Source organism: Neospora caninum, chromosome VIIa (genome assembly GCF_000208865.1).
Source record: "Neospora caninum Liverpool complete genome, chromosome VIIa".
NCBI classification, from domain to species: Eukaryota; Apicomplexa; class Conoidasida; order Eucoccidiorida; family Sarcocystidae; genus Neospora; species Neospora caninum.
Window position 1 is genome coordinate 1495350 of NC_018393.1, and position 27144 is coordinate 1522493.

The following is a 27144-nucleotide window of genomic DNA, read 5'->3' on the forward strand; positions in this document are numbered from 1 at the left end:
CGCCTGCGGGACCTCCCCAAAGTTCGCAAAGGCGCCTCGCGCGACGCTGCCGCGAAGGGCCGACCATCGGCCTCTCGGGCGGCAGTTTGTCTCAAGCGACAAACGTGGCGGGGCACGAACGAGAAGAAGAACGACTTTCGTCTTCGATCCGACACTGTGCAGGCCACGCGGGCCATGCGTCGGCATGCTCAGACGCCGAGACGTGCAACAAATCCACTAATCTCCCTTGTGCGGTGAGAAAAACTGTGTGTCTAAAACGACTGCATTTCCTAGATTCCCCGGCGCCTCCAACGAACAACCTCCTCTCAGCTCGCGGATGCCCGTGGCTGGCGAAGACAACACACCCCTGTTGCCGCTCTCTCTGAACGCAAATGGCCCCTCCCAGAGAGAGCCGTTTGGCAACGCCGAGAAGGTCCGACGGCTCCTGCTCCCATTGGGCTGAGTCTCTGCAACTCGCCCCTTCTTTTTCGTCTCTCGCCTTGCTTCCTGGCCTTTCTGCCACGGCTTCCCCCGAAAAATCTTGCTTTTTCTCGCCCCAGACACCGCTGCGACGCTCCGACGCCGCAGCAGGCATGCGAGAGGAGGCCGTGCCCAAGCATCGCCCCCGAGAGCCCCTGCTCAGGCGGATCGGGGAAAGTGATTCTTGCGTCAGCAAGAACCACTTTCTGAGCGTCCCTCGGAGTCGAAACAGGCAATGCGCCACGCAGACCGCCCTCACTCTTTGCGGCGCCTGGCAGAAAGTCATCTACCGCCTTGCTGCCTGCTACTCCGCTTGCCTGAACAGCGGAAACGATACGCGAAGGGAGACACCCTTCCAACCTTCTCGGGCCGTGTACATACACGGAAGCCGCTCCCACCTACCTCAATATGTGTACAGATGAGTGTCTGTGAGGTAGCGAGAACGAGCCGGATGTCAATGTCGACACGCGTCGACTGCATGCATGTCTTGTCTACATACACCTATATACATGGCAAGCACCTGCGCAAAAACTATCTGTACTTGCGGACTCCGGTGCGACTGCGTCTCATTCGCGTCTCCTGTCAGCGAGCTAGCATGGTTTCCTCGCTCCCCGGGGTGAGGCAAGGAACGCCGCTGCTTCGTCAACAGAATTTAGGTCCTGTACAGCAGAGGGAAAACGCAGAAGTCGTTGCATGCTGAAATGAATCGAGGGGCGGTCGAAAGTAAGCCGGCAAATCTGCACTTTCAAGGCGCACATCAAGCAACATCCATAAAAACGCGCATTTGTATCTCTACACGTATATAGGTATACAGACATGTGGATGCTTGAGCCAGCTTGTGCCCAGAGATGCACTGACAAATAAATATATACGCTGGTGCGACTGGTCGCGTGCAGACAAGCACAAAAGTCTAGGTCTAGACGTCTGCGGATACAGGTCTCGATGTGGCGAAGAAATCGCCCCACAAAAACGAACGCGACACGCACCTGGGCCGTCTCTTCACCCGAGAGATGCTCGATGTGGATGTGGAGCTCGAAGTCGCTGGCCCTTTCTTCTCTTGGGTGCTCGACGGACGCGGCTTCCTCGTTTGGCTCCTTCGCTGCCGCAGGCGCCCGTCCGTCGGTCGCTGCGACGGCCTCGTCCAGAAGTGCAAACAGCTTCTCTGTGCCGCGCTCTGCCTCGAAGTCCCTCTTACCTTCCTCTGTCTCCTTGCCCCCTGTCTCTACGCGAACCGGCGCCTCAACCGGCTCCGAAGAAGCCGACGCCTCGCCGTCGCTCGCAGCAGGCGAAGCAGAATAGGGCAGAGAAGACAGGGACGAAGACACAAGAGCAGCCGGCGAATGCCGCGAGTGAAGCGAAGGCGAAGGGAGAGACGGCGCAGGAAGAGAAGGGGACGAGGAGAGGAATATCAGCCACTGAAGAAGATCTCGAGAACCGAGGGCTGGAGGCGCTGCGGTCCCGCCGGAAGGCCGACCTGAGGAGTTTGCGGCCGGTCGCCGAACGGGGCGTTTCATCCGTTGCCGCTCGGCCACAGAAATCCATCGAATCTCGCACTGAATAAAAAACATCGAAACCCGGCAGAAATCCAAAGAATGCGGAGGCGCAAAAGACACGACCAGCGCCCTGTACATTCACCCCCACAACCCCACACGCGCTCGCACTTGCATGCATTCACGGACCTAAAACACACCCCCTGCCACAGAGACACCTGAAACCTACATCCCCATATGCACGTGTGTGCGCAAATATGTTGTCAGATTTGTAACTATGCGTCTCTGAAGACCTGTGAATGAGAAAACGGAGGGACCTATGTAATTCCTCTCATGAATCTTCACGTGCATACGGATACCGATACACAAGCATACATGCATATATATAGATATGTCTATCTATGTATATATATGTATATGTATATATATCACATCACGTTGGCATCGCAGCAGGGGCACCCTGGGGTGAAGAGAGATATGCGTGGATAGAAAACTGTCTGACGTATATTGAGACAAAGTGGCGTGCACGCCCATTGTAGAACGCGGATGTCCCTGGAGCTTACCGTGACCCCACTCCTCCGGAGGCGCATGCGAAGTTCGTGTGCAGCGGCCGCGAGGAAGGTTTCTTTCCGTTCTTCGTTTCGCTGTTTCGTCTCGGGTTCTGCTTTCCCCGCGGCGCCTCGGTCCGCGTGTACGTGCGCGTGCACGACGCAGATGAGGGCGGCTGGTTGGTTGGCCCATTTCGGGGCGTCCTGGAAGAGTTGCCTGACGCTGGCGCCCATTCGCCGCTTCATCTCCATCGCCGCGAGTCTCCGCTCCTCGCCGCCAGACATGCTCCGCACGCGACTCACGTTCGTGTGGACCCGCCCCTCGCGACCGCGCGCCTCGCCGTCGCCGCCTGCGGCAGGCCCCGCGGCGGCGCCGCAGGAAACACCCGCCGCGTGTTTCCCCTCTTTCTCGAAGGTGGCTGCCGCGCCGGCGTGCGCAAAGTGGCCATTCTGCGCGGAAGTCAGCGCGGAGAAATGTGCGTGCGCGCTCGAGTGCCAGTTGACTGTGTGCGGGTGTACATACACTCGACTGCTCCTCGCGGCCCCCTCGACGGCCCCGCCTGGGTACCCCGCATCGTGGCCCGGGCCGAGGGACCCGAGACCGCCCGCCGCAGATGCAAGGGCTGGGGGGAACGGCGCTGAGGGATGCGCATGCAAGTCGTGTTTGGAAGTGCCTGCTCCACTCCCGCCCTCCAAAGCGAGAATTGAATTCTGGAGCTTGGTCTCGATGCCGCGCTCAACCTCGCGGAGGGCAAAGGCCGAAGCCGCGAACGGCGCGGAGGCCCCCAGGGCGCACGAAAGAAAGTGGGATCCTTTCGCGTCGTCCTGGAAGAAGACGTGGCTCGAATTCTGGGCCAGCAAAAGGAGCCGCTTCCCAATGCACTCCGCCGCGAGTTCGACGCCAGTCACTGACAGGTTTCTTCGCTTCTCGCGGTGGGCCCCAGTCTCTCTGCGCTTCTCTTCTCTCTCGCCTCGGCCTCGCTCCGCGTCCTCTTCCTCCCCAATTCCCTGCATGCGCACTTCCTCCAGGAGAGCGTCGTAGCGCCCCCCAGACGCCAGGACCTCGCGCATCTGCTGGTGGGCGAGTCGCAAACTCGCGAGAGCCTGCTGAGCGGCGCTCTTCGACGCCACGCCGGCCGCGTGGCCTTTCGAGTGGCGCGACGCGGCGTGGTCAGCCCCGCCGCCGAGCAGCGAGGCGCCGTGCGCGAGGCCCGAGAGCCCCTGCCCAGGGTGCAGAGGCTCTCGGGCAAAGGCGAAACTCCCGCTTTTCTCGCCGAGGGATGCGCCGGGAAACCCTGCGAAGTGGGGCGAGGGCACCGCGCCGCCGAGACTCGAGACGCCTGCGATGCCAAGAGACGGCGAGGCGGTCGACATGACGGGCGCCCCGAGGACGAAGAAGACCAGCCCGTGGGCGTACTGCGCAGTGTCGAACGGGAGGAAAAGGTCGAACCGCTGCTGGTCGGGGGGAAAACACTCGATCTGCGACAGAAGCTGTTGCTGCAGGCGGAGGAGACGAAGCTGCTGGAGAAGCGGAGACAGGGAGGAACGGGAAGCGGCGATCCACGCGGCGCCGTCAGACCCGCGGGCGCGGTCAGCCGACGGAAACGACAGAGACCCGGGCAAGGACGCCTCGCCGAAGGCGGAGACGAAGCCGCTTGGATCTGCCTCCGCGAGAAGCATCAGTGCGTCTTCGCGACTCCGGTCCAGCGAGAGCACGCACGAAATCAACTCCGCGATCGCCTTCTCTGGCGTCTCTCTGAGCAGGCGGGGACGGGGGCAGAGCAAGGAGACACAGGAAAAGCGAGAGGGTCGGCGGGCTGACTCGGGAGCGGGAGAGACGGGGGCGCGCCGTCCCCTCGGAAACGACAGACCGGAGCGAGAAGGAGACAACTGCGCACGGCGAGAAATCGACGCTGACGGGATAGCTGCACGGCGACGCATAGACGGCTTGGAGGGAAAGGATTCTGGTGTCTGGACGTGGAATGCAAAACGGCCGGCGCCGACGGAAAAACGAGGAAGACGCCGGAAGCGGGTTCGACGCCTGGCGAGCGAGGCGACATGAGGCAGTGTGAACAGGCGAGAAGGCGTGCGACGGATGGCCACGAAACGTGGAAAGAAGGACGACGAAAACACACCCGCAGCACAGAGGAGAGGGCGCGGAGTCGCGTCCACCAGATTCAACAGCGCCGAATCGATCGATTTCCAGCGTACCCTTGAATGCCGAGGAGAGTCCACAAGAGGCCAGCTTGTTGCCGAACAAAGTTTTCGTCTCTTTCTTTCTGGAGAAGCTGCAGAAGCACTAGTTCTTCGTCTCCCTGGCGGTCATTCGCCTCCTTCCCTCGGTCTTCTGGGACCGCCTCCGCGTCCACGCTGGCCCCTCCGTAGCCCTTTGCGAGGCCAGCGCCAGTGGCCAGGAGCTCGCGATTCGTCCCCGCGAGACTGTCTTCCGAATATAAGACGGCCGCTCGCAAGTGCGCCTCGAGGCATTCCTTCGTGAGTCCGCCGCTGTTCGCCTGGACGCGCAGCCAACTGGCGAAGTACCGCACGCGGTCCTCGGGGATCTACGCACAACAGACGCAGCTCAAGAGAACCACGGCAGGGTCAGCAGCGGAGATGCATGCGCTTTTTTCACCCAAAGGATGCTGCGTTGAGTCGTGAAAAAAACGTGGCGGGGACAAGCCGAGCCCGAGAGAGAAGGGACGCGCAATGCGTTGACGCTTGGTACGGCTTCATACCGGCCTGCTCGGTGTGGGTACACGATCGCTCCTCTCTCCCCACAGCACTGTCCCCTCAGATCCCCCTTTTTTTCACTCTTCCGCCCTTACCAGGATGAGGTGTTGGAGAATCGCGGGCAGAAGGTCGGCCATTGTCCAGACGAGAAGCAGGGCCGTTCCTCCGAGAGGCGCGCCGCTCTCTGGCGTGGCCGCCATGGCGAGAGGCGCCAGCACATCTGCAGCGGCGGCGACAACTTCTGCGTCGAAGAAGGCGCCTGGGATGAGTGCTTTTCCGAATTCCTTGCTGTCGAGTTGGTCGCGGCCCTCGCTCCTGCGTCTGCGCGGAATCCCGTCCTCGCCGAAGAAGGAGAAACAGCCGCCGAATTCGTCTTCCCAGTTGCCAAACGCGTCGAGGTCCACCACGAGATCGTACAAAGCAGCGTACACTTCCTGTGGGGCGCATGCGGCGGGCGACTCCGAGGCTAAGGCTGCGACTTCTCGCTCGCGATTTGCGCCTTGGCCGCGGGCCTTCTTCGCGCCGCGCTCGACCTCGCCTGCGTTTTTCTCCTGCAAGGCCGCACCGGCTCTTAGGTTCAGGCACCGCATACACCCGGACGTCGCGCCTTTGCCTCGCCCCTCGCCCTTGTCTTTCTTCGCCTTCTCCTTCGCGCCGACCCCCGGCCTCCCGTCCTCGTCGCCGTCTCGGAACTTCCCGCGTCGCGCCGAGGCCCCGCGCCCGCGGCCAGCCGCGCAGTCGGCCTTGATGTAGGTCGGAGCGAACGCCCAGCGCCGCTGCACGACGGGCAGGGACGTGTGGCCGCGGCTGGTGCCGCGGCCAGCTGCCTCCGCCGCCGCGCCGTGGAAAAGCGAGAACGGAAGAATGAGCGGCGTGGCCGCCGCGTCCAACAGCAGAGCCACGCCCTTCCCTGGAGACGAAAAGTGGTCCGTAGTCAGCAGCTCGTCCACCGTCGCAGCCGCCGCCACCATCCCCGCTTCGGGTGTACATACACCCGCCGCCGCGGGGGCGACGGCTGTGTGTATCGGCAGACACGCGAACGGAAAGGAGACGGAAGGCAGAAACGGTTTCGGCGCGACAAGAAACGGCCGGAAGAGCGGGACTGCGAAGAGATGGGGAGGCGGCAAGCCCTGTCGGTCCAGAGACGCGTACGCGGGGGCGGCGCATGCGCCCGAGGAGAAGGAAGCAGCAAAGAAGGAAGAAAATGCAGACGGCATCGAAGCCGGAGCGCCAGCGCCCGACTGCGTATATCGACACGCAGGCCGTCTCTTCGCGCCTAACACAAGGAACACACAGCCAAAAACACACTGAATAAGAACCGACCCCCCGGCAACGTCCCCGACTCCACCCTATCTTTCCTTGTCAGGCGATATAAATAAATAGAGATACACCGAGGGAGAGAAGTAGGGCCTACAGAGAGAGAGACGGAGAGATGACGAAAGATGGATAGGTAGCTAGACGTAGAGCGAGATCGTAGACAGAGAGGTCGCAGACAGAGAGATCGTAGAGAGATATACACGGATACAGTCGAGTACCTGAATGGAAATGCGTTAACGTATAAATGGCGAGGTAGCGATGTGTGTGTGTGTGTGTGTGTGCGTGTGTCTGAACCGAGGACACTACAGTCGACTTGCGGCAAGGTTCGCCGCGGGTGTGGAGTCCTACTTGGTTGTGTGCCCTCGGAGACATTCCCGTCGGAGGCTGCTCCTCCCCTTCCTTCCGCATGTTCTCCCAAGACGGAAAAACACTTCGACGCCCGCCGTGCGCGCAGCCCTCCCTTCTTCTTGAGGGCCTCTTCTGCCCGCCTCTCCGCCTCTTCTTGCTTCTCCTTCAGATCGACAATCACTCTGGAGTGGCGGAGCAGCCGGCGAGTCGAACTCAGACTGCCAGCTAACCGCCCCGTCAGCGGCAGAAGAACGGGAAGCAAAATCTGCGTGGCTCCGCGGCGCTCGAAGCACGTCGCGCAGTGCTGCCGGACCAGACTCCGGGTAAACTGCTGGAGGCGATAGAGCAGAATATTCTGAGAACGCGAACCACCCAGCGAGACACCAACACACACAGGTGTCTGTGCACCCCAAGCAGGCAGCTACGTGTATATATCTATATGTATATGTAATTATGCACACATAGGAGTGAATATCGCGGCACGCGACGGCACTGGAGGAACTCACTCCGGATTTACAAAGGCGTGTGTGCGCTTCCGTTGCGTGGATCTGTGGACAGGCTCGCATTTGCTTCTTTCGTCGGCGCTGGCGGTGAAACGCTCAGCGACGTCAAGCGCGAAGCGGCCAGCGACCGCCTTGATGCCTTCGAAAGACGTCCTTTTATGTTTGCGAAAACGCTGAGGCCGCGCGACTCACCAACCACAGGCAAACGCATCCGACAGTGTTACCCGACGTCCCCCGCTTCCGACAGTGGCGACGCGATACTCGAGTCGAAAAGGCGCCGTGTGAGGCCCTGCGTGGATCCGCGGCGCTGCCTGTCTCTCACCTCGTATGCCAGGGCGCGTTTGAGCAGGAGGAAATGGTGCAGCGCAGCCTCGTCCTCGTGCCGATTCAACAGAGTGGCCATGACCTGAACAGCCTCGTTCGAGAACGGATAGGAGGCAATGACGGCGTAGATCCGCTTGAAAGGGTGTCCGAGCGCAGGCCGAGGCTTGACGCAGAGAGCGTCGTCCTGTTGCTTCCTCCCTGCTCTGCCGTTGCGTCCCTCCTCGCCGACGTCGCTGTCTCCTTTCCGTCCCTTGCCAGCCGAAAGCGGACTGTCAGGCTCCCGGGCTCTGAGACCGCCACTCGCTTTGTGGACGTCGCGATCCCCGCGTCTCCGCTTCTCTCTCACGTCCTCGCGGCTGCGCCCGACGCTCTTTGAAAAGGTGTCGACTTCGAGGGCCGTCTCGGAGGAGTCGCGAAACGCGCCAAAGGGCCGCGCGCAGTAGGCGTAAGCGAGTCGGTCCCCCGCTCGGTTCTCGGGCCTCTCCTTCTCGTCACTGCCGCCTCGCGCGTCTTTCGGCAACCTTCGCGCCGTCGGCTGGCCGCGAGCGTCTTCGTCGCCCACTCTCGCCCAACTGTCCTTCTTTCCCCGCCTCCGACTCCTCACCCCCTCGCCCCCCGCCTCCCCTGTCTCCTCGTCGCCTTCGCGACACCGCTGGCCACCATCGGAGGACGAACACACCGAGCTGTTCCCGTCCTCGCGCAGCGCGGCTTCTCCGTCCCCGCCGGCTGCTCGCCGGCGACCGCCTTGTCGCCCCGTCCCGGGTGTCCTGGCGGCGTCTCGTCCTGCTGGCGTCCGACTGCTCTTCCCGCCCCGGACTCGGCCTCCGGCGTCCAGCGCCGCGCCGGCCGCCGGGGCCAGGCGCCCGCACCCGCGCGCCCCCGCAGGCCGCTGCGCCTCTCCTGCAGGCCCTGTCTCCCCACATAAGTCGGGAAACGCATGCAAAGACCCCAGACGCTGCGGAGACAGCTCGCCCCGTCGGCCGGGCGTTTCGCGAGCGGCGTGGGAGAAAGACCGAACAAGGTTCACTTCGTACTCGTCGACAGCCCCCAACGGCAGCGCCTGACTCAGTTCGAGAGGCAGGAGAACGTCGTCAACGAGGAGTGCGTCGGCTGCCGGGCGCCTGTCGGGGTCTTGTTGAATCATGGCCAAGATCAGCGGCGCGACTTCGTGCGGCACGTACTGCTTGAGGAAGGCTAACGCGTCAAACGGAGCGAGCTCGAAAGTCGGAGGCTCTGGCGAGGCGGCGCACGCGAACCGCTTCTTCTCCTCTTCCTGGCCCGTCCGCTGCAAGAGCAGAAACTCCCTCTGCTGCCTTCGACGTTGCTGCCGCGGCCGGAGCGGCGCAGCCAGACGCGCCGAGCTCTGCACCAGACTTCCGACCTCTTCCCCGTCGCGGCGCTTCCTCACAGACGCCGGAGAGAAGCACGGCGGCGGCGCCTTGACTGGGCGTAGCAGCCGCCGCATTTGTTGCTCGTGGTCAAGCGTCAACTGCCCGAGCACGGACGCGCGCTCCATCGCAGTCGTAAACGGCGGCGCCCACATCTCAAACAGCACGACTCCCAAGGAGAAGATATCTGCTTTCTGGTCATACCTGTAGCAGACGCGAAACACACACCAACGCACTCACGCGACAGCCAAATAAGCAAATGAGCTAGAGAGAAGAAAGACTCAAGTACGTATATATACACAGACATGCATCCTGTATGCGCGTTGAGTCCCGCCGCATGCACGCATACAGGAGAAGGTATGCAAAATATCGATCTGCGCAGCGATCTCCAGGGACACAGATACACATTTATACATATATACATATATGCATATACACATGTATGTATATACAAATACATATATGTAGGCATATTAAATGAAGCTATAAATAAATAAGAGTAGGTGTGAGCGCTTTGTGCCTTACCGGCTGCCTGTGGCCTGCTCAGGAGCCATGTAGTAGACGGTACCTACACCCGCGGAGAGGCGGAGGGAGGGTGTGTCGCTGGGGTGGGAACCTGGGAACGAGGAGAGAGGCGGGACGAGGAGACGCGGCAGAGGAAGCGGCAAGGCGAGGCCGGGTTTTCCCGATGGGCACTCGCCCACTTCTTGGGCCGGACAAGAGAACCCCGAGAGTGGCGGCGACGAACCAGCTGAGAGGACCGGCGTGTCGACGCTCGTTCGAGAGTGCGACGCGTGGCGCCCCACAGGCTGCCGCGAAGCTGCATGCTTCCCCTTCAACACCGTCGTCGTCAATCCGAAATCGCCGATCTAACAAGCGCATGCAACAGGGCACACCCGTGAAGAAACAGTCAGACCGCGCTCGCCAGTAGAAACCATGCCCGAGTAAGCAGGTGCGCCTTGGACACCCTTTTCCCACGCATGTGCTCGTCACGCTGTATCGCTGCAAACCCCATATATTCACGTATATATATATATATATGGATACAGATAGATATAGATAAACCCTCACCTTGACGCAGAGCCTGTCGTGTTCAACCTTGAGGAAGATGTTGCTGGGTTTTAGGTCTCGGTGAATGACGCCAGAGGAGTGCATGTAAGCGACACCGCCCACGAGGTCGCGTGTGAGCCGCCACTTGAGAGCCTGCAAGCCCATCTCTGCCGCCGTTCGCCGTTCCGCCTCGCTCTGGCGTGCTTCCTCTTCACTGTCTTCTTCGTCGGCGTCCTCGGCGTCGTCGGCGTCGTTCTCTCGGTCTCGCCTTTCTTCGCCTCCTCCGTTCGCAGCTTCTCCCGTCCCCGCCGTCTGCGTCGAGCCCTCGCCGCCGCTGCCGGCCCCTGCGACGCAGGACGGCACGAGAGACGAGGAAGAAGAGGAAGAAGAAAAAGAAGAAAGCGGCGCATCGCCTCGACGCGGCGCTGCGCCGTCCGGTCGCATGCAGGGCGCGGGCGAGTCTGCGCCGCGCCGCACGCCGTCGTCTTTCCGCCGTCTCCGTTTCGTTTTCCCGAGAGACGGCTGGGGCGGAGGCGGCTGAAGAAGGCCCGAGTCGATCGCTTCCCTTAGCGTTCGCCCGGGGCAGTACTCCATAAGGATGAAGAGACATTTTGTCGGCGGGTTCTCTTCGGGGCGAGAGGGCGACTCCGCGGCGCGGCGCGAGGGCGACGCCGCCTCCAGCCACGCGTCGTAGTACCGAACGATGTGCTGCAGGCAACGCGCGAAATCCGCCGAGACGTTTTTAACGTTTTCGCAGAAAGCGTCGCGCCAAATGCGAAGGCGCACGAGTCACCGACCAAAACACAGAACTGTGAAGGGGCGAGACGGGCACACCCCCCCACTACACACGCACACGCATGCCTACGCAAATGCACGGAAACGTGGACGAGGAGTGTATGGAGAGAGGAGACGCAGATATCGCGAGCGTGCAATCTGGAACGGGGCGCAGCGAGTCGCGTACACAACGATTTGACACATGCACACAAAAGTGTCCCCATACAAACAAAGGCACACAGAGCGAGAGATAAAAGTGCATGTCAACGTGTATATCCCCAGTGCATCATCCATACAGATGCAGCTATTGATTCACAGACGTATGGCCACCGGTCCCTGTGCATGGATACATGCATATAGGCGTATCTCCAAAATGAGCGTCCAGTTGAGAAGACCAGGCATCCCCTGTCAGAAACTTTCTGGGAAACGCAGCACTTTTTTCTTTTCGACGCGTTTTCGCTCGGAAACTGCCTCTCACCTTGTGATTCAGTTTCGCAAGCATCGTCGCCTCCTCCATGTACCCCACAGCTGCGTCGTCGTAGCTGTCTTGGCAGGCCCCGGCAGTGACGTCACGCCTTCCGCGCACAAGTCGATCGGTTTCCTGGCGGGCTAGGCCTTCGCCCTTTCGGCCCAGCAGGCCTTGTGCGGGTGTTCGCACCCCGTCAGGGTCGGCGGGGAGACGCCCCGCGAGAGCCTTCCTCTTCTCCCTGCAGTCGCCTCGGGCGCGTCTGTCGGCGCCGACCTTGTCGTTGCCTGAGAAGCTCCGCACGAGGACGCGCTCGCCGCGCTTCTCGAACCGGCCCTCGCCGGCGTCGGTTCGGCCGCGCCCCGTGGAGACGCAAAGGCCGCCGAACCTCTTCTGCCGGCACTCGCCGGGGAAGTCGGCGTGTCGCCGGACTCCCGCCTGACGCAAAGGAATGCACTTCACCGCGAAAATCCCCCCGCCTTGGCGCTGGCGAACCTGGAGGGGTTAACCGCGAGAGAGAGACAGAACGAGAAGAGAAGCGACGACGAGAGAGAAAGAAACAACAAGAGAGAGCGCGAAACATAGAAAGGGAAAGGAAGAGAACGAAAGAAGGAGGAACAAGGAGGGGACAGCAAGAGGCAGGAAGAGAACGAAAGAGAGAAAAAGACGGAAAGAAAGAACGGGAGAAAGAGAGGGAAAGAGACAAACCGAAAGAGAGAAGAACAGGAGGAAGAGACAGAAAGAGCGGCAGGATGTGGAGAGGACACGGGAGGCGATAAACGTTCAGGCCAAGGCCAGGAAGCGGTCGAGCGCAGCAAGGCACGCGCGAGCGACGGGCAGTGGCAGAGATTTTGCGGCAGGGTACGACGAAGAGGCGGCGTAGAGGCGGTGCCGTGGAGCAACGGAGAAGACGGAAGAGAGATGAAACACAACAGAAAGACAAAAGCGGAGGATCGTCTTGAGCCAAACAATGCTCTGCGGGTGCGAGTTTGCGGCTCCGCTCTCGGCGCCCTCGCACCTCCGGTCGCACAGGAGGGTTCAAATACGCATTCGCATCTCCACACGCTTGAATAAACGTGGACATGCAAAGATGCCCCTAGGGTTTTGGGAGCGAGACATGTGCTGCAGTCAGCTCCGCCGAGATGGCAAGCGCTACCTACGTTTCTACATGCATCGACGGCATGCACAGATCTGGCTACGTGTCCGTTCCTACGTAGCGGCTCTGAAGCGAATCCGCTCTTTTCGTCGGCATGTGCGTGCGAACGGAGACCGCCCCCCGTCAGCCTCGAGGTGCCGGTGAGAGACGCGGACAGCAAGGCATCACTCTCGATCACGGGACGCGTTCCTCGAGACGCGCAACACAGACTGTTGCACGGCCGCGCTCTCAAACACAGAGAAAAGATGGAAAGAGCACGCGAATTCGCGCGCGCGCACATACACACATACACACACACTACGAGTGTAGGAAAGCGCGAATGCAGAGGAACAACTCCCAGAAGCCGTCAAAATATGCACCACCTCGTAATCGGCGCCCCTTCCAAATCACACGCCCATCGTCTCTCATACGCTTAGCTTCCAGTCCCTGGAGAGAACCCGTCTGGAGTCCTTGCGTGTGTCTCCACTCCCGGCTGTGTTCGGTCTCTACGTGTCCCCTCGGTTTCTCTTCACTCAAGTCTTGTCTGATTTCTTTTTCATGCGAGGGCGGGGGGAGGGCGGGGCTGCCGCGCATCCGGACCACATGCCTTTTCTTTGTTTCCGTTCTTTCTGGCCGCATGAATTTCCGGGGTGTCCTCACGCTCTTCCCCGGATTCCTAAGCTGCCTTCTCCCCCCGCGGTTCTTGCCAACCGTTCGCCGCCAGATTCCTGTCTCTTGGCCCGCTTCCCGTTCGGTTCTGGGTCCGCCTCAAGGCATTGCCTTCACAGGTCCCCCACGCCCGCGTCTCCCTCTCTTCTCCTCCGCTCGCCCTTCCTTTCCACTGTGTGTCTCTCGTCTCCTCCCGCGACTCTCCTTTCTGCTCAGCTGCTTCGCGCGTTGACGCTTACCTTCGCGACGCTCCCGAAGCCGCCCGAGCCGAGTTGCTGGAGCTCAACGAACTCCGTGTGGTATCGGCTGGCAGTGACTTCCTGGCCCTTCTTCCCCATCTCTGCTCCGCGGCTGGGCTTCGTCTCCTCTGTGAGGTCTCCGTTGGAACGCGCGCCCGTCGGCGTCTCGTGGGTTCCCACGCTCACAGACGCCGCCTCTCTTAAACTCTTGTGCGCCGCTGCGTCACCCAGGCTTCGCGGCCTCGGCAGCGCGTCCGCCTCCTCTTGCTGCGCCTTCTCCGAGGGCGCCTTCCCTTCCTTCCTCTCCTTCCTCTCCTGCCTCTCGCCCTCGGTCCGCGTCGCCTTCGTGTCGCCCCCTTCCTCCTCGCCCTCCTCGCGAATCACCGCGAGCAGTCTACCCGCGCTGCCTCCCTCTCCTGCGCTGTGCCTCCTGGAGCCGCAGCGGCCGCTCCGCGACTCCGACTCCCGCGATGGGCTTCTTCCTTCCTTTGCAGGCTCCGCGGCGCCTGTCGCGGCTCCAAAGCGGCAGATGCCACACGACGAAGTCGGCACAGAGGGCGACTGCGACTCAGGGAGGGAAGGAGCTGGCCCTGAAGGAGACGACGCAGCAGCCAGGCGCTGCGTCTCGGCCCCCCAGGCCTCCGCCCCGCCTCCCGCCTGACTCGCAGCGTCTCCGCCTCGAGGCGCGCGCGAAATGGCATCGCCCACGTCTCCTCTTTTGGCTTCGAGTGCCTCCGTTCCGAAAGAGTCGAGCGATGCTTCCCCGGAAGCATGGCGGCCTGCCGCACCTCGCCGCTCTCCGCGCTCAGACGCCGAGATGCCGCTCACGCCGACACGTGGCGCGTCACGGGTGCCGTTTTCCCCTGCTGCGTTCGACCTCTCGCTGAGGCTCTCAGCGACGTCCTGGAGGCCGACGAACCCTGCAGGCGGCCCATCGGTGGGGCGAGACAGAGGGCTAGGTGCGCTACTAGCTGTGCCCAAGACACGCAGCGGCTGAAACGGAACAGATCGGTCGGAAGGCGACACGGCCGGTGCGAACGGACCGTCCGACTCTCCATCGCGACGTTTTGTTTCTCCGTCCGACAAGCGCGAAAAACGCCCCGCAGAGGGAACCCTCCCAGCGAGTCGGCCGTCAGCCTGGACCTTCCTGTCTCGCGAGCCGACCTCTCCCGCCTGTTCTCGTGTCGATTCGCTCTCACGTGTCCCTCGCTCTGCGGCGGTTTCCTGTTCTTCGGCCGTTCCCTTCCACTCGTTTTCTGTCGCAGCGTCGTCGCCGCCGTCGCCGTCCGGAGACTTTCCCGCCCGTTGCCTCTGCGCCTCGTACCCCTCTCGAGCGCGTGCACTCTCTGCTCGGCTCCTGTCCCGCGTCTCGGTCTGCAGAGTGCATGCGCCGTCAGGCCCAGAGGCCCCTTCGCGGCTGCGCACAGGCGCGGGCGTCGTGGAGGGAGACGAGCGGACCTCGGCGGGAGGCTCGTCCTCGTGGGGGCTGTGAATCGCTGAACTCGAGGGGCGAAGACGCCCTGGAGACGAGTCTGGTCTCGCATCTCCGGCTGACAGGACTTCGGCTGTCTCTGCGTGCGGCGGGGGCTGAAACGAGACACGGTGACGACTCTTCGTCTTCTCTCGGTCTCCCTCGCCTGTGCCGTGAAGGCGCAGATCCTTCTCGCCTGATTGCGCAGGCCGGGAAGGGCCGGCACTGGGCGCCTCCGTCACAGATTCCTCAGAATAAAAGTGGAGAAAGTTCTCGACATGGCTGCGGAACAGACGCTGCCTGTACGTCTCCAGCGCCGCGTCTCTCTCTGTTCTCTTCGGGTTCACGAGACGCTCCTCCACGCCTGCAGCTCCGCGTCTTTCGAGGTGACTCACGAGCAAGGCCTCCACGGCAGCCGCAGTGCGAAGAAGCTTCTCGATAGACTCCAGGAACGGCCGAGCTCCACCTGCGTTCAGTGCCTCGCCTTCATCCAACTCTTTTCCCTCTCCCGCCGAGCACCCGCCCCGCTCCGCCTCAGGTCCGGAGCCCGCATTCTCCCGGTCTCTGCCTGCCGACTTGCGCAAAGAGGCAATCGAAGCGAGAGAAGGCGAAGGCGCCTCCGCACCGAGCGAAATCGCCTCCTGCGCCTCCAGGCAAAACGACGACGGCAGTCCCCGGATGCATCGCAAGGAGAGATCGATATGCACCGAACTCGAAGAAGACGACCTGACAGAAGCAGCAGGATACACGAAATCGACAAGACATAGAGATGTGTATATCGTAGATGTATGTGTTTAGGGGACACACTTGCATCTACATAGGTATGTGAGTAGAAGTGCATGCACGGGGTCCGCTGGTGTGCGCCCGCAAGCAGCTGCGAGAAAAGAGTGGACAGATTCTCCACGGAAGAAAAAAGGCAGCCTCTGTTGCCCAGGGGACAGCACAGCAGGCCGGCCTGGCAAAAGATGGCCGAAAAACGGTTATCGTGCGACAAAAAACACGGTAGACGTGCAGGCGAAGGCGCTTTGACGAAGTGAAGGACCAGGAGCGGTTGTGCGGTAGGCGCGAGAAAATAGAGAAGAGACAGCGGGCGTGAAAGAAACCGAAAGACAACTTACGCCTGGTGAGAGGGAGGGAACAGACGAGCCTCGAACTCGACAGAAGAGACGCCCGGACTGCGCCGTCGCGCTCGGCCTCGTCTGAGTCCAGCTGCGACCTCGACAGTCCCAAGAACCACGCACGGCCGCTCTTCTCCCTCTGATTCACCATTCCCCGAAGTTCGAAACTGACCCTCCTCCTCGCCAGCCGTAGAGTCGGAAGCGAAGACGACGTCGGCCGCGCCGTCGCTCAAAGGCAGAAACGCATCGAGGTTTGTTTCGTCTGGCCACGCCCAGGGGGGAGGCTTTCCTCTTCCGGGAGAGCCGCAGAGATCATAGGTGGCGAGGGCGGCCAAGGTCGCCGTCTTCTTCTTCTGTTCTTCCTGGAGCAGGCGACGCGCGGACGCCAGTGGGACGCCCCATACCCCAAAAGACGCGGAGGACGAGACACGCGAGGAGCAATAAGAAGGGGGCGGAGACGCGCGAGAAGCAGACGGAGACACGCGAGAAGCAGACGGAGACGCCGAAGGAGACACAGCGGGTGAAGCGACCGAGGAAGCCCACAGAGAGTTCGCAGAGTCAATGAGACGGTGGGCTGTCGAGGAGAGGTATCCAAGGGAGAAAAGAGAAAAGGAAACGCGGGTACTGACGGGATGAGCCTCGAGGAGCAGAAGAGAGCGAAGGAGGAAAGCGTTCCCTTCTCTGCTCTGCCCGTTGTTTTTTTCTTCCATTCCTCAGTCCGGTGGGAGGATAGAGACTCGGGGGAAAAAGACACAAGACCAGACGAAAACACGCGGCGGAGAAGGTCTCTGCCGACGCAACTGAGGAGAGAACAGTAGAAGAGCAATGGAGAAACGACCTCTTCTCTAAAAGCTGCGAAAACGAACGCATGCCCCGTTACGAGAGAGGGGCGTCGAGAAACGCCGACTATGGTAGCCGCAGGCAAAAGAGGGGGGAAGGCGGGGCAAAGGAGAACGAAAGATGGTGCATCTGATAGCGCAGACTTAGTAACACAGGAAAACGTTCCACAATAAAGGGGGAGGCCGAGCAAGGAAAGCCAAGACCTATTCGTCGATTTTCTTGAGTCGAGCGGCGGGCACCGCGCCCACGGTCACCAGGCACGACGCGCGAATCTCTCCTTTCCCTCTCTTTGGAATGTCTATGCAGCTGGGTCTGCCCCCCTTCTGCCGTTTTCTTCCGGCAGGCGACAGAAAACGGAAGCGAGGGGTTTTAGATAGCGGGTGTGCTTGCCGTCATGTGTCCACCATCTTGGCGTGCGTGTCGAGCATGCACCCTGCATCTGGCTTTCCCTGTAGCTAGGCCGTACACGGTAATAAGAGAACGCATATGAGGTACGACCACAAGACAGAAAGAGGAATAACGAGAAAAGGCTGTGTCGGGGGGAGGCAAGAAAAGCAAGTGAAAAAACAGACGCAAAAAAACAAGAAGCAGCGCTGCCTGCCGTCTTTTCTCATAGACTGCGTGTAGAGCAAGTCGCGGAGTGTCTGGGGCCTCCAGTTCCTGTTGGGACTGCTGGCTGTCCGACACGTCGGGACAAGGACACAGGAAGATAGCAATCAACGAAAAGAAAACAATAACCAATTTAACGAGGTGCGGGCGGCCGAAAAAGATGAAAAACAGAAAAGAGAAAATCCATTAACTCCTGGTCATGTGCAAGGGCTGAACCGCCAGATTCACGGCGCACGACAGGCGCTAGGAATCAACGAGCACGAGCAACTCCGTTTGCGGACGTGTGCTGTGCTGCTACTCAGCGGCTTCTACGATGCTCGAGGAATCCAAAGAACCGCATTCTCCCGCAGGAAAACAATGTCAAACAACGGGGATGTGTGGAATCTAGGAAAAGAGCGGACGATGAAACACGGCAGGACAGCAAATCGGGGTCAGAAAGTGACCGGCAAATATCAGCGAGATAATCTCCGTTTGCACATCTGTTTTCTTCACACTTCTTACCATTCGCTTGTCGTTCTCATGTCTTGGCCTGCCGTATAATTGTGGCCACATCCGCACGGGAGTGGTTCCTTAGAACCGGTCCGCTGTTCTGCCTCACTCCCTCTCGCTGTTCCCTCCCGCTTCCGCGTCACTCGACTCTTTGTCCACTTTCTCTCATACGTTCTTTCCCAACTTACCGCTCATAAACGTTCTCCTTTGTTCAGCTCCCCCTACAAGCACCGTCCACACCGTCTCGAGCGCGGCAGACACTGAGGACACGAGAAGCGAGGTAGCAAAACATTCTGCGCATGGAAAGACAGAAGAGGACCGGATGCCTCGGGTCTTAAGCGTGCCGCATGAAGCAGTATCCTTCTACTCGGGAAGCAGAAATCCGAGATTCAAAAGCCAGAACTTGTGGACTTGCTGTTTCGCCCGACGACCCGGCAGCACTCTCCAGCGAGTCGTTGTCGGGCACCCGATCCCTCCTGGTGGGTGGCGGCTTTCTTCCCTCCCCTTCTTGGGGAGAACGAACGCCGAACTCCCTCGTCTCTTGCTGTATGTGCTTGTCTCTGCGGACCCCGTGGAACTTTCTTGAACCAAGATGTGTTCAGAAAACAAAGGTTTCCAAACACCCATGCAGTTTGCTGCTTCGAACAGGAGCCGTCAATTGCACGGCACGCTGCTGCCATTCTAATTCCCTAAGTGAAACAACATCGTTGCGGCTCGGAGTCTGCTGTGTAGTCGGCTGTTCCCGTACAGTCGGCTGCACCACACTAGCTGCCGTAAGGTCCACTCTGCTGCGACGGTGACGGCTGTCCACCCTGATTCCCTTCCACGTACATACGCGTACACAAACGCAAAAGGACTCCACTGGCGGGTCATTAACGGTCGCTGTGCAGAGCGCAGACTCCCCGTCACAAGAAATCACGCTAAGTGTTTACAGCCTCGAGTGCAGAACGGACTACACACTCCACTCCAGCACGGACATAAGAAACTGTAAAGGAAAGCTTTGTTGCTGTTCATTGTTATCCGAACCCTCTGCGAGAGTTCCTGCGAAGCTTGTCATGGATATTTGTGTGATCGCCATGCCTAAATCTGTTCTGTCGGGGCGAAAGCGGCTCTCCGCCCACTCTGCTCCGCTGCCCGGATTCTGTGGGACGCGTTGCGTCAGTCAATCGACGGACGCGAGAAGTAGACAACTGATGGGACGAAATCCGACCAGGTCTAAACTAGCAATCTGTGGCACGCGAGAGCGTTCTTTCACAGCCGTCGCCTCTCGGAAGCACCCCGGGCCGCGAGGGGCGCGGTGTGGTGTCTGTACACCCGCACGGCAAGGGGAGCGAGCTGGATTGTTCGCCTAAATTTAGAACAACAGTGGAAACTGCGATTGTGTGTGGACAGTGCACTCGTACCGTCGATAGCAATGGTGGTCCGGGGGAGTGTACCCGTGTGCAATGATTGAGTCAGCAAACTGAGGCGTGTTTCGTGTTTCCTGCCTCTTAGGACAGGCCTGCCCTACCCCCTAATGTTTCAGGTAATGGACGAAAAATTCGCCATTAAGTATGAAAATGATGGACCTACAGCCTGTTTTTAGATAGATCGGACAACGGTAAACAGCGGGGTCCTGGGTAAGAGTGCAATACAATTTCTTCAAGTTTCCCCTTCCTGCCTCTATCGTTTACTTTTCCACTTGTCCCGCTCCTCCCGGCATATGTCGGTGCTCTTTAGTTATCACTCTCATTTTCTGCTTTTTCCGCTCTGCCTTCTCTTCTTTACATTCCATCGCTCTACTGACGTGTCTTGACCTCCGGTGGAAGCCATTCTGATCGTTCTGCTCAACAGCGGCCGTCACATCCTTGTTCCCGCCAGCGACCGCTGCTGGGAGGAGCTAGCCAGCCTACATCGAGGAGCCAGAGAGGCAGGCCAGACGCAGCAAAGGGAAAGCGAAGAAGCGACAGCGAAAAGAGAAAATGTGACGACCGTGTGGGAAGAGAGAAAGAACTGCCAGCAAAAGGAAAGGATAGAGAGAAGAATGCAGCGACGGCACGGAGCAGAGGTAGGAGCGGGACCAGTTGAGAGGTAAGGAAGGGCCAGGCATGAGGAAAAGGTTAACACACACGGAAGAAGGGGAGAGAAAAAGAGGCGGGAAAGCGGAAGGAGAAACCCAGGCGGGAGCTGGAGGAAAGAGCATACGAAGGGGAAGGAAGCGTGAAAAAGAAGAGTCGGAGAGAAAGCGCGAGAGCAACCATACAGTATCCAGGGAAATGCCGATGGCGAGATAGAAAGAGACGGAAGAGGCATGGAGAAAGAAAGAGCAAGATTGCGAGACGGCGAAACAGAACGGTGAACGAGTACAAACGAGGACCATCGGGAGGAGCAGAGTGGCAGGCCAAGCACACGATTCGCGCGTTCCCCTGAACGACGCATGAGTATCCGCTGTGATGTCTCTCCGTGTGTTTCACCCGTGAACCGGTTACCTTTTCTCTTCACGGAATATCTCAGGCACTATTTGTTCCCACTTTGCGCCCACACCTTCCCTCCGTAGATAAACTCACTCGTCTCGAGGCTGAGCGACGAAAAGCCCATATTTGCCCCGTTTTTTCACTCGAACAGCTGCGAGTCGTCTTTGACATGGGTGTTGGCCGCTGCGAGCTTCCAGAAGAGCGACACACCGAGGCACAGAGAGACGGGCTGTCTGCTAATGGGTATGTGAGTGAGAAAGAACGGGTTTACGCGAAGAGAAAGTGGGTGAAAGCTGAGGAGACAACGGTCACGCCTTGCGATCGGGACTCGAGACCATGACTACATCGGCCGCTGGTTGTCTACACAGAGACCACGGATTCTTCTCTCGCGGGAAGAAAGCAGCTGTTCATTTCAACTCTTCACGGAACCTTCTCTTCTTCGCTTCCGATCCGCACTGTACAACACTCCAGTTCTTTTCTTCGTGCTCGCATCCCGCCGTTCTTCATGTGCTTGTATGTCGGTTCGTCCCTCGTGTGTGCATCAAGAGAGAGACAGGCAGAATGCGAGAGAGACTCACAGAGCGTAGCTGGCGGGTTGGGAAGGCCAGTGCTACAAACCTTAATTGGTAATGCACTGATATAACTATCGTCAATCTCGCCATGCGGCCGAAGCGGCACAAAGCGTAGGTCGCGGGCCCCACGAGAAATGAAAGCGCCCCCCAGCGCTACCATCGCAGAGGGGCCAATGCGAAGAAGGAAAGAGGCGGGCGTATGACAGTTTTCTTTCAAAAGAAGCGAAAAACAAAGGCAAATCAGGTGGCTATACTTGCACAGAGAGGCAGCTGCCGGCGCCCGGATGCGCCCGCGCCAAGCGTGTTGTGTATCCAGAGGAGACGGGCAACAGAAACAAGAGGAGACGGAGACAGAAAAAACAAGAAAGAGTCGGACAAGAAACTTCACAAGTCGAGGCTCCAGAGGACCTCTTTTTCGAAGGTTTTGCACCGGACAAAAAACTGGGACTGACAGCGCGTCGCAGGACGCACAGCGAACTGAGACGAACTGCATGTAACTCAGGAGGCTCCAACGGGTTGCCTTTCTCTCGGCCGTGTCCTTCGCTCCTTTCCTGCTTAAAAAGAGTACAGCATCTGGACTGACGCTCGCGCCTTTCTCGCCGTGTCCACTCTCACATCCTTCACGTTTTTTCCGAGTTCGGGGGCGTTTTTTCACGCTCTCGTTTGATGCACGTGATGGACGGCGTGTCTTCTCCGGGCAAGTCCTCGGCTGACACATCCGCCTCCTTCGCGCCTGTCTCCGCTGGCGTTTCCGGCGCAGAGGCTGCAGGCTCGCCTGGCTCCACTGAAGCCTCTGCGTTCAGTCTCCTGTCCTGTCCCGTGTCCTCTCGCTCGGTGTGATCTCCGCGAAGCCCCGACTCCGCCTCTGCCCGGTCTTCTTGTTCCTCTTTGACGCGGAAATCTCTTCTCTCTCCACCAGTTGTTTCGCCGCCTTGATCGTCTGCTTCAGTCTGCTTCGCTTCCTCCTCTGCGTTCGCCTCGTGTGTTTGATGCAGACTCTGAGCTGCCACGAGGCGCGTCTTCTTCCTCTCGCGCTCTTTCGCATCTTCTCTTCTCTCTTCCTCGCTGCGCGCAGCTTCCGTTCGGCGGCGCCAATATGCCCGGGACGCTTGATACGCTCGGATGTAACCGTCGTAGGTCTATGTGTGCGAAGATATGAAAACAGCAAAGGCTCACACGCGGCGAAAAGGATGTTTCGCTCTTTTTCCCCTTTCACTTCACCTCCCCCCCTGACGCGGGCGCTGTCTCTCGAAAAACGCCCTTCTTCACCCTTTCTCTGCTTATCTCCCTCACCGCGTTTCATCTGCACGCACGCGCGTCTCCCTCTCCCTCGTCTTGTTCTCGTTCTTTCGCTCTTCAAGCATTTGCTACATCTGGCGTCGTCTCCTCTCCGCTTTTTTTCGTCTTTCCCCTCCTTCCGCCCTCGCTTCTTCTCCGTTTTATCGGGCGGTCTCGCTATTTCACGAATCTTGCTCTTGGCGTTGCCTCGACTCGCGCGCCTGCATGCATGCCCGCATGCCTGCATGTGAGGCATCGCTCACTCACCAAGGACGTGAGATCTACGGGGTAGATCTGGATTGCTGGATTCAGAATGCGAGGTCCCCACGCGTCCACTGCTTGTTCGCCTCCACCTGACAGAGGAGCACACACGATCCCTGTCCTCATTTTATCTCTCTTCCCTCGTGACAAAAAGTCTCCCTTCTCGTTCGAGGCACCCACGAGACGCAGCATGCAGCTTCGCAGAGTCTTCCTCGTCGTGCCTTGGTCGAAATTCCACAATGAAGAAGACGCCAACGAAACGAATTCACGCACCGCTCTCTCTTCTCACGTGCTCCTTCTTCTCTCCACCAGTCTCTGCCTCGCAAATACACCGACTCCGGCCCCGCCCCCCCCCCTTACGCTACTCCTCTCGTGCATTTCTTTCGCCCGCGCTACGTCGCCCCTTCCTGTCATAGCACTTCTCTCTTCCTTATTCGCCTCGCAGTCGGCGCTCCGCCTCTCTCTCCCGCTACAAGTCTGCCTCCTCTCCTCGCCTCCCCGGTTTCCTGTCTTGCTCCTGCTTCCCTTTCTGGTCTCCGGCGTTTTCGCTTTTTACCTCCTTCGTGCATCGGCGGAGACTCGCCGCGGGGCCCGTGGGCCGCCTGGTTCTCCGGCTCTCCGTTTCCAGCTCGAGGAGAGAGTGGGTTGTCACTCTCGGGTTCGCGCTGCTTCGGAGACGCTGGCGCGGCGCCTTCGGTCGGGGACCCCACACCTCCCGCGCTCACCGAGGAAGGCGAGGGGACAGGTGCGGAGAGCTGAGGAGACACTGCGTTCGGGGCCTGCTTCTGCCACTGCGTCTCGAACAGAGAACAGACGGCACGGCCAACTGCCGGCGCAACTTCCTGAACCGAAAAGGGAAAACGAAAGCGCACGAGGATCGCGCGAACGAGGCGTCCCGCCCGCCTCAAAAAAGGTGGTACGCCTCCGTCCGAAAGCCGCTCTTCTTCGACGGCTTCTTAGCCTCAAGCATACGCCCAAAACCGACAAATGGTCATGGGTCCGCACCACGCACACGCAGCCCAACAAAGGAGACATCTGAATCTACAAACGCACAACTGTTTGAACGCATTTGTGTATGTGTGGGTGTCCAGCTGGGGCCTCTCTCTCCTGCGGTTTTCAGTCGCCACTACGCATTTGGGGCGGAACAACGCCAGGCGCTTCCAGCAATTCAGAGACACCTGACGGTTGACTCCTGGAGTCAGCGTGAAGACAAGAAAAGAAGTCCTACAACTCCACACCACCGCCCATCCATCTGTCCACGCGATTGGCTTGGCGGGAAAGAGGCAAAAAAAGCGACACAGACAGCGGAATGCGATCCCGAGAGGACTTGTCCTGCGGCGAAAGGTTGAGACGAACATTCTCAGGGCGCACACGGCGCGTGTTCGAACTCCAGAAAGAGTGCGTCGCGCGACTCTTGTTTTTTCTCGTCCGACATTTTGTGCATGCTCCTGGCTAACTCAACCGTCCCCTGGAACCAGCTGTCTATTTAAATTCTTCAAGCCCCAATTTTACGCGGCGACCCGAGCGGGAGTTGATGGCTTCACGAATACGGAAAGTGTAGGGCGAGATGATCTCACCTGGCCGTCGCGGGCGCGGTAAACTGGCAGGTTTTGATTGAGAGAATTCAAAAGGCCTTCGCACTCTTTGAAGTCGAGAGGCATTCTGCGCGCACGAGAAAACCGATCAAGAGAGCAGCGTTGACATCCGCAGATCTTCCAAAGTACAGACCGCGAAGGCTGTCCATGCTGAGGAACACTGAGAGAGGGGGCTCGGCGCGAAAGATCCCGAGGAGCCGCCTGTGTAGAGGACGCGCCGAGCAAAAAATAAAAAAAATACAAAAAAACCGGATAAGATTCGCAGGATGATCGGAAGCAGAAGGGTGCCCACAAAGCGCCGGGGGCCCCCACGCAGGGAGCGCCAGTATTACCGCGCTCTTCCTGTCCGTCAGTGTCATTGGCGCACATGCCTTTTCCAGCGCGACACACATTCCACCCGCGTTCAAAAAATCTACATGGAAGTATCGACGCACGAGTACACGTATGCACGACTAGAAAGACATCTTTAAGGGGATATACGCACCTACAACAAATATACCCATTGTGCACATTCAAGCAAGCATGCATTCCACACGTATATATACGTCTGTGTGTGTACGCGTATATGGGTGCATTCGAGCACACATGCATATTATGGACATGTAGACATGTGAATGTGTATGCGTAACTGTAACGTGGATGCAGATGCAGCGACGCGTTTTTACGTGGGCAGATCTCGCTTGTTTCTTTACGCCTGCCTCACCTGCGAATCCACTCGATCTCGAAGGTGTTCCCCTCGAAGCGCGACTGTGACATGCCTCTGGGGTCTTCGGCTGCCTTGAAGAGATCGCTTTTGAAGCGACAGTGCCCGGGCAGAGAGCGCATGATCGCCCAGCCACAAAAGTAGTGGGTGTTGTTGACGCTGAAGAGCAGAACGACATATTTGCAAGACTGAAAAGAAAAACCAGAAAGAGGCATCGCCCGAACCGCACATCGCTCACTCTGTTGCGACAGGACTTTCCCACAAATCCAAAAACAGCAGATACCAGGCACTGGCGCACTCCTTTCCTCTTTCTCTTCTCCCCTCCCCCCCGTCCCTCTGTAGCGAAAGTCCTCCACTTCACCTTCCTCGGCTCTCCATCGACCCTTCCTTCAGTCGCCGCTTCTCCAAGGCCCTCTCACAACATATACATACACATATTTGGATAAAAAATAATACACTCATTTTCGTGCGTTGAATTCGAGATGTGTGTCTTCTCAGTGAGCAAGCAGAGATATGCATGTCTAGAGCACGGCTGAAGAGAATCCGGCAGCGCGTTAGACATCGAGAGAGACACGAAAGCACAAGCAACGGCGTGCCTGCAAGCTTGCTGTCTCAGCTCTGGGATCAGGGGATGTAGCCCTCGCTGCGTGGAATGGAATCTTCGCTGAAAGTTCCACTGCTTCTCACCTTGAGAGCCGCGCCCAGTATTGCGTCGTTGTGAGGGCGCGTGGCCCACATGTTGTACTGCATTGCTACTTCGATGTTGTAGGCAATTCGAGACCGCAAAATGAAGAAGCGAACGTTGTCTTCTTCATCTGAGGCGAAGGACATGGAGAAGAACAAAAGCAGGAAAACTCAACCCCACGCAGGCTCAGCGTGTCACTCCTGGCGACACGCATCGGCTTCCTCTTCCGGAGAAACGAGAAGAGCAACCTTCTCGTCATCTCTGCTCCACCAATGATAAGAGAAAGAGAGAAAAAGAGGGGAAAAGAGAGGAAAAAGGAGGAGGAGAAAAAGAAGGAAAGAAAGAAAGGAGAAAGAATGAAGGAGAAAGAAAGAAGGAAAGAAAGAACGAAAGAGAGGAAGAGAGAAGGAGAGAGAAAGAAAGATTGAGAGAAAGAAGGAAAGACAGAAGAAGGGAAAAGGAGCAGCAGGGCGAGCAAGAGAAGGAGAAAGAGATTGACAGGAAGGAGAGGGAGAAGGAAGAGCAACGAGGCCAGAAGACGAAACAAGGAGAGAGAAGTGGAGAAGAAAAAGAGAGGGGCAGGGAGAAGTGAAGGTTCAGGGAACCCCAAAGGAATCGAGAGCACGGGTATCGCAGGAAGAAGACCGATACACTAATACAGAAAAGGCATGGGAGAGAAATGAAAGAAGACAGACTCCACAACATGTCTTCGTCCTTGGTCTCTCCCTCAGTTCGCATGAAGCTTACAGATCGTTTGCGCGTACGACGTTGGAGGTCCGGAGGTATAGGAAGGCAGACGAATGGCTGGACGCTCCTCCTGGCTGTAGAGCGCCCCGAAACCCCCATTTTTCCGCCCGGCGTGACAAGGAGCAAACGATGTCCTCGCCATTCTCGGGCTCTGCTCGTGTTTTGCGTCTCAGCCCTTCCCTCGTCGCACTCCTTCCCCGAGTGTCCCGTCGCAGCACCCGACTCGTCTCGTTTTCGGTGTCGTCTCGCGCCGCGGGTTCTTCGCGCTCTTCTGTCTCTGCTTTCTGCGAGTATCCCTCTCCTTCTCGCTCTTCTGCGCCCGCTGGACGAGACGAAGCGCGACTCGGGAGAGCTCAAGCGCGAGAAAAATCAAGCAGACACTGGGAATGAACAGGTGAAGGCCGGAAATCCCGACCGGCAGAGGCGGGAGAGAAGAGGCCGTCACAGAAAAAGACCAAACCCTTCCCCGAAGAAAGTCGACATTCTCCCCTTATTCTCGAGACGAAGAAACATCCCTTCTAGTCTCCAGACGCTCTCTTCCTCCTCTCTCTCGCCTGCCTCTCTCTTGTCTCTTTCTCTTTCTCCCCGTCCGCGTTCTCTTTCGAGCGCACGCGTTTCTCCCAGCCCCGAGATAATGAACAGAAAATGGAGGGTGAAGGGGGTTCGAAAGCAAGCCTTTTTGTCTTCCGTGTCAGAGGCAAAACGGATTTCTGCGTCGGCGCGCCTCCCCCAGTGTTTGGCTGAAGTCTCGCTCTCTCTCTCTTTTCGTAGCTCCCCGCGGCTCTCCGCGCAACTGCGCTCTCACGCGCCACCAGAAAGGCATCCACGGGAAAACATCCGTCGAAACACACCACGATTCCCTCGTGCACTGCGAGGAAAATGA

The 27144-nt window shown here is 58.9% G+C and overlaps 3 protein-coding genes across 3 annotated transcripts; all 3 read right to left on the reverse strand.

Moving 5' to 3' along the window:
* Positions 1–1049: 1049 nt before the first annotated feature.
* NCLIV_021010 (putative Wee kinase) lies at positions 1050–11448 on the reverse strand (the record flags this gene model as incomplete). Its single annotated transcript, XM_003882297.1, has 10 exons — positions 1050–1118; positions 1446–2012; positions 2513–4253; positions 4709–5058; positions 5323–6503; positions 6893–7247; positions 7718–9311; positions 9633–9976; positions 10179–10865; positions 11410–11448. The coding sequence occupies 10 exons, from the start codon at positions 11446–11448 to the stop codon at positions 1050–1052; spliced, it is 6927 nt and encodes a 2308-aa protein (XP_003882346.1).
* Positions 11449–13413: 1965 nt separating this feature from the next.
* Positions 13414–16739, reverse strand: NCLIV_021020 (conserved hypothetical protein; the record flags this gene model as incomplete). Its single annotated transcript, XM_003882298.1, has 2 exons — positions 13414–15637; positions 16030–16739. 2 exons carry the CDS (start codon positions 16737–16739, stop codon positions 13414–13416), a joined length of 2934 nt encoding a protein of 977 aa, XP_003882347.1.
* Positions 16740–21612: 4873 nt separating this feature from the next.
* Positions 21613–26403, reverse strand: NCLIV_021030 (hypothetical protein; the record flags this gene model as incomplete). Its single annotated transcript, XM_003882299.1, has 7 exons — positions 21613–22131; positions 22538–22623; positions 23088–23373; positions 24109–24193; positions 24830–25017; positions 25517–25644; positions 26262–26403. 7 exons carry the CDS (start codon positions 26401–26403, stop codon positions 21613–21615), a joined length of 1434 nt encoding a protein of 477 aa, XP_003882348.1.
* Positions 26404–27144: the final 741 nt, after the last annotated feature.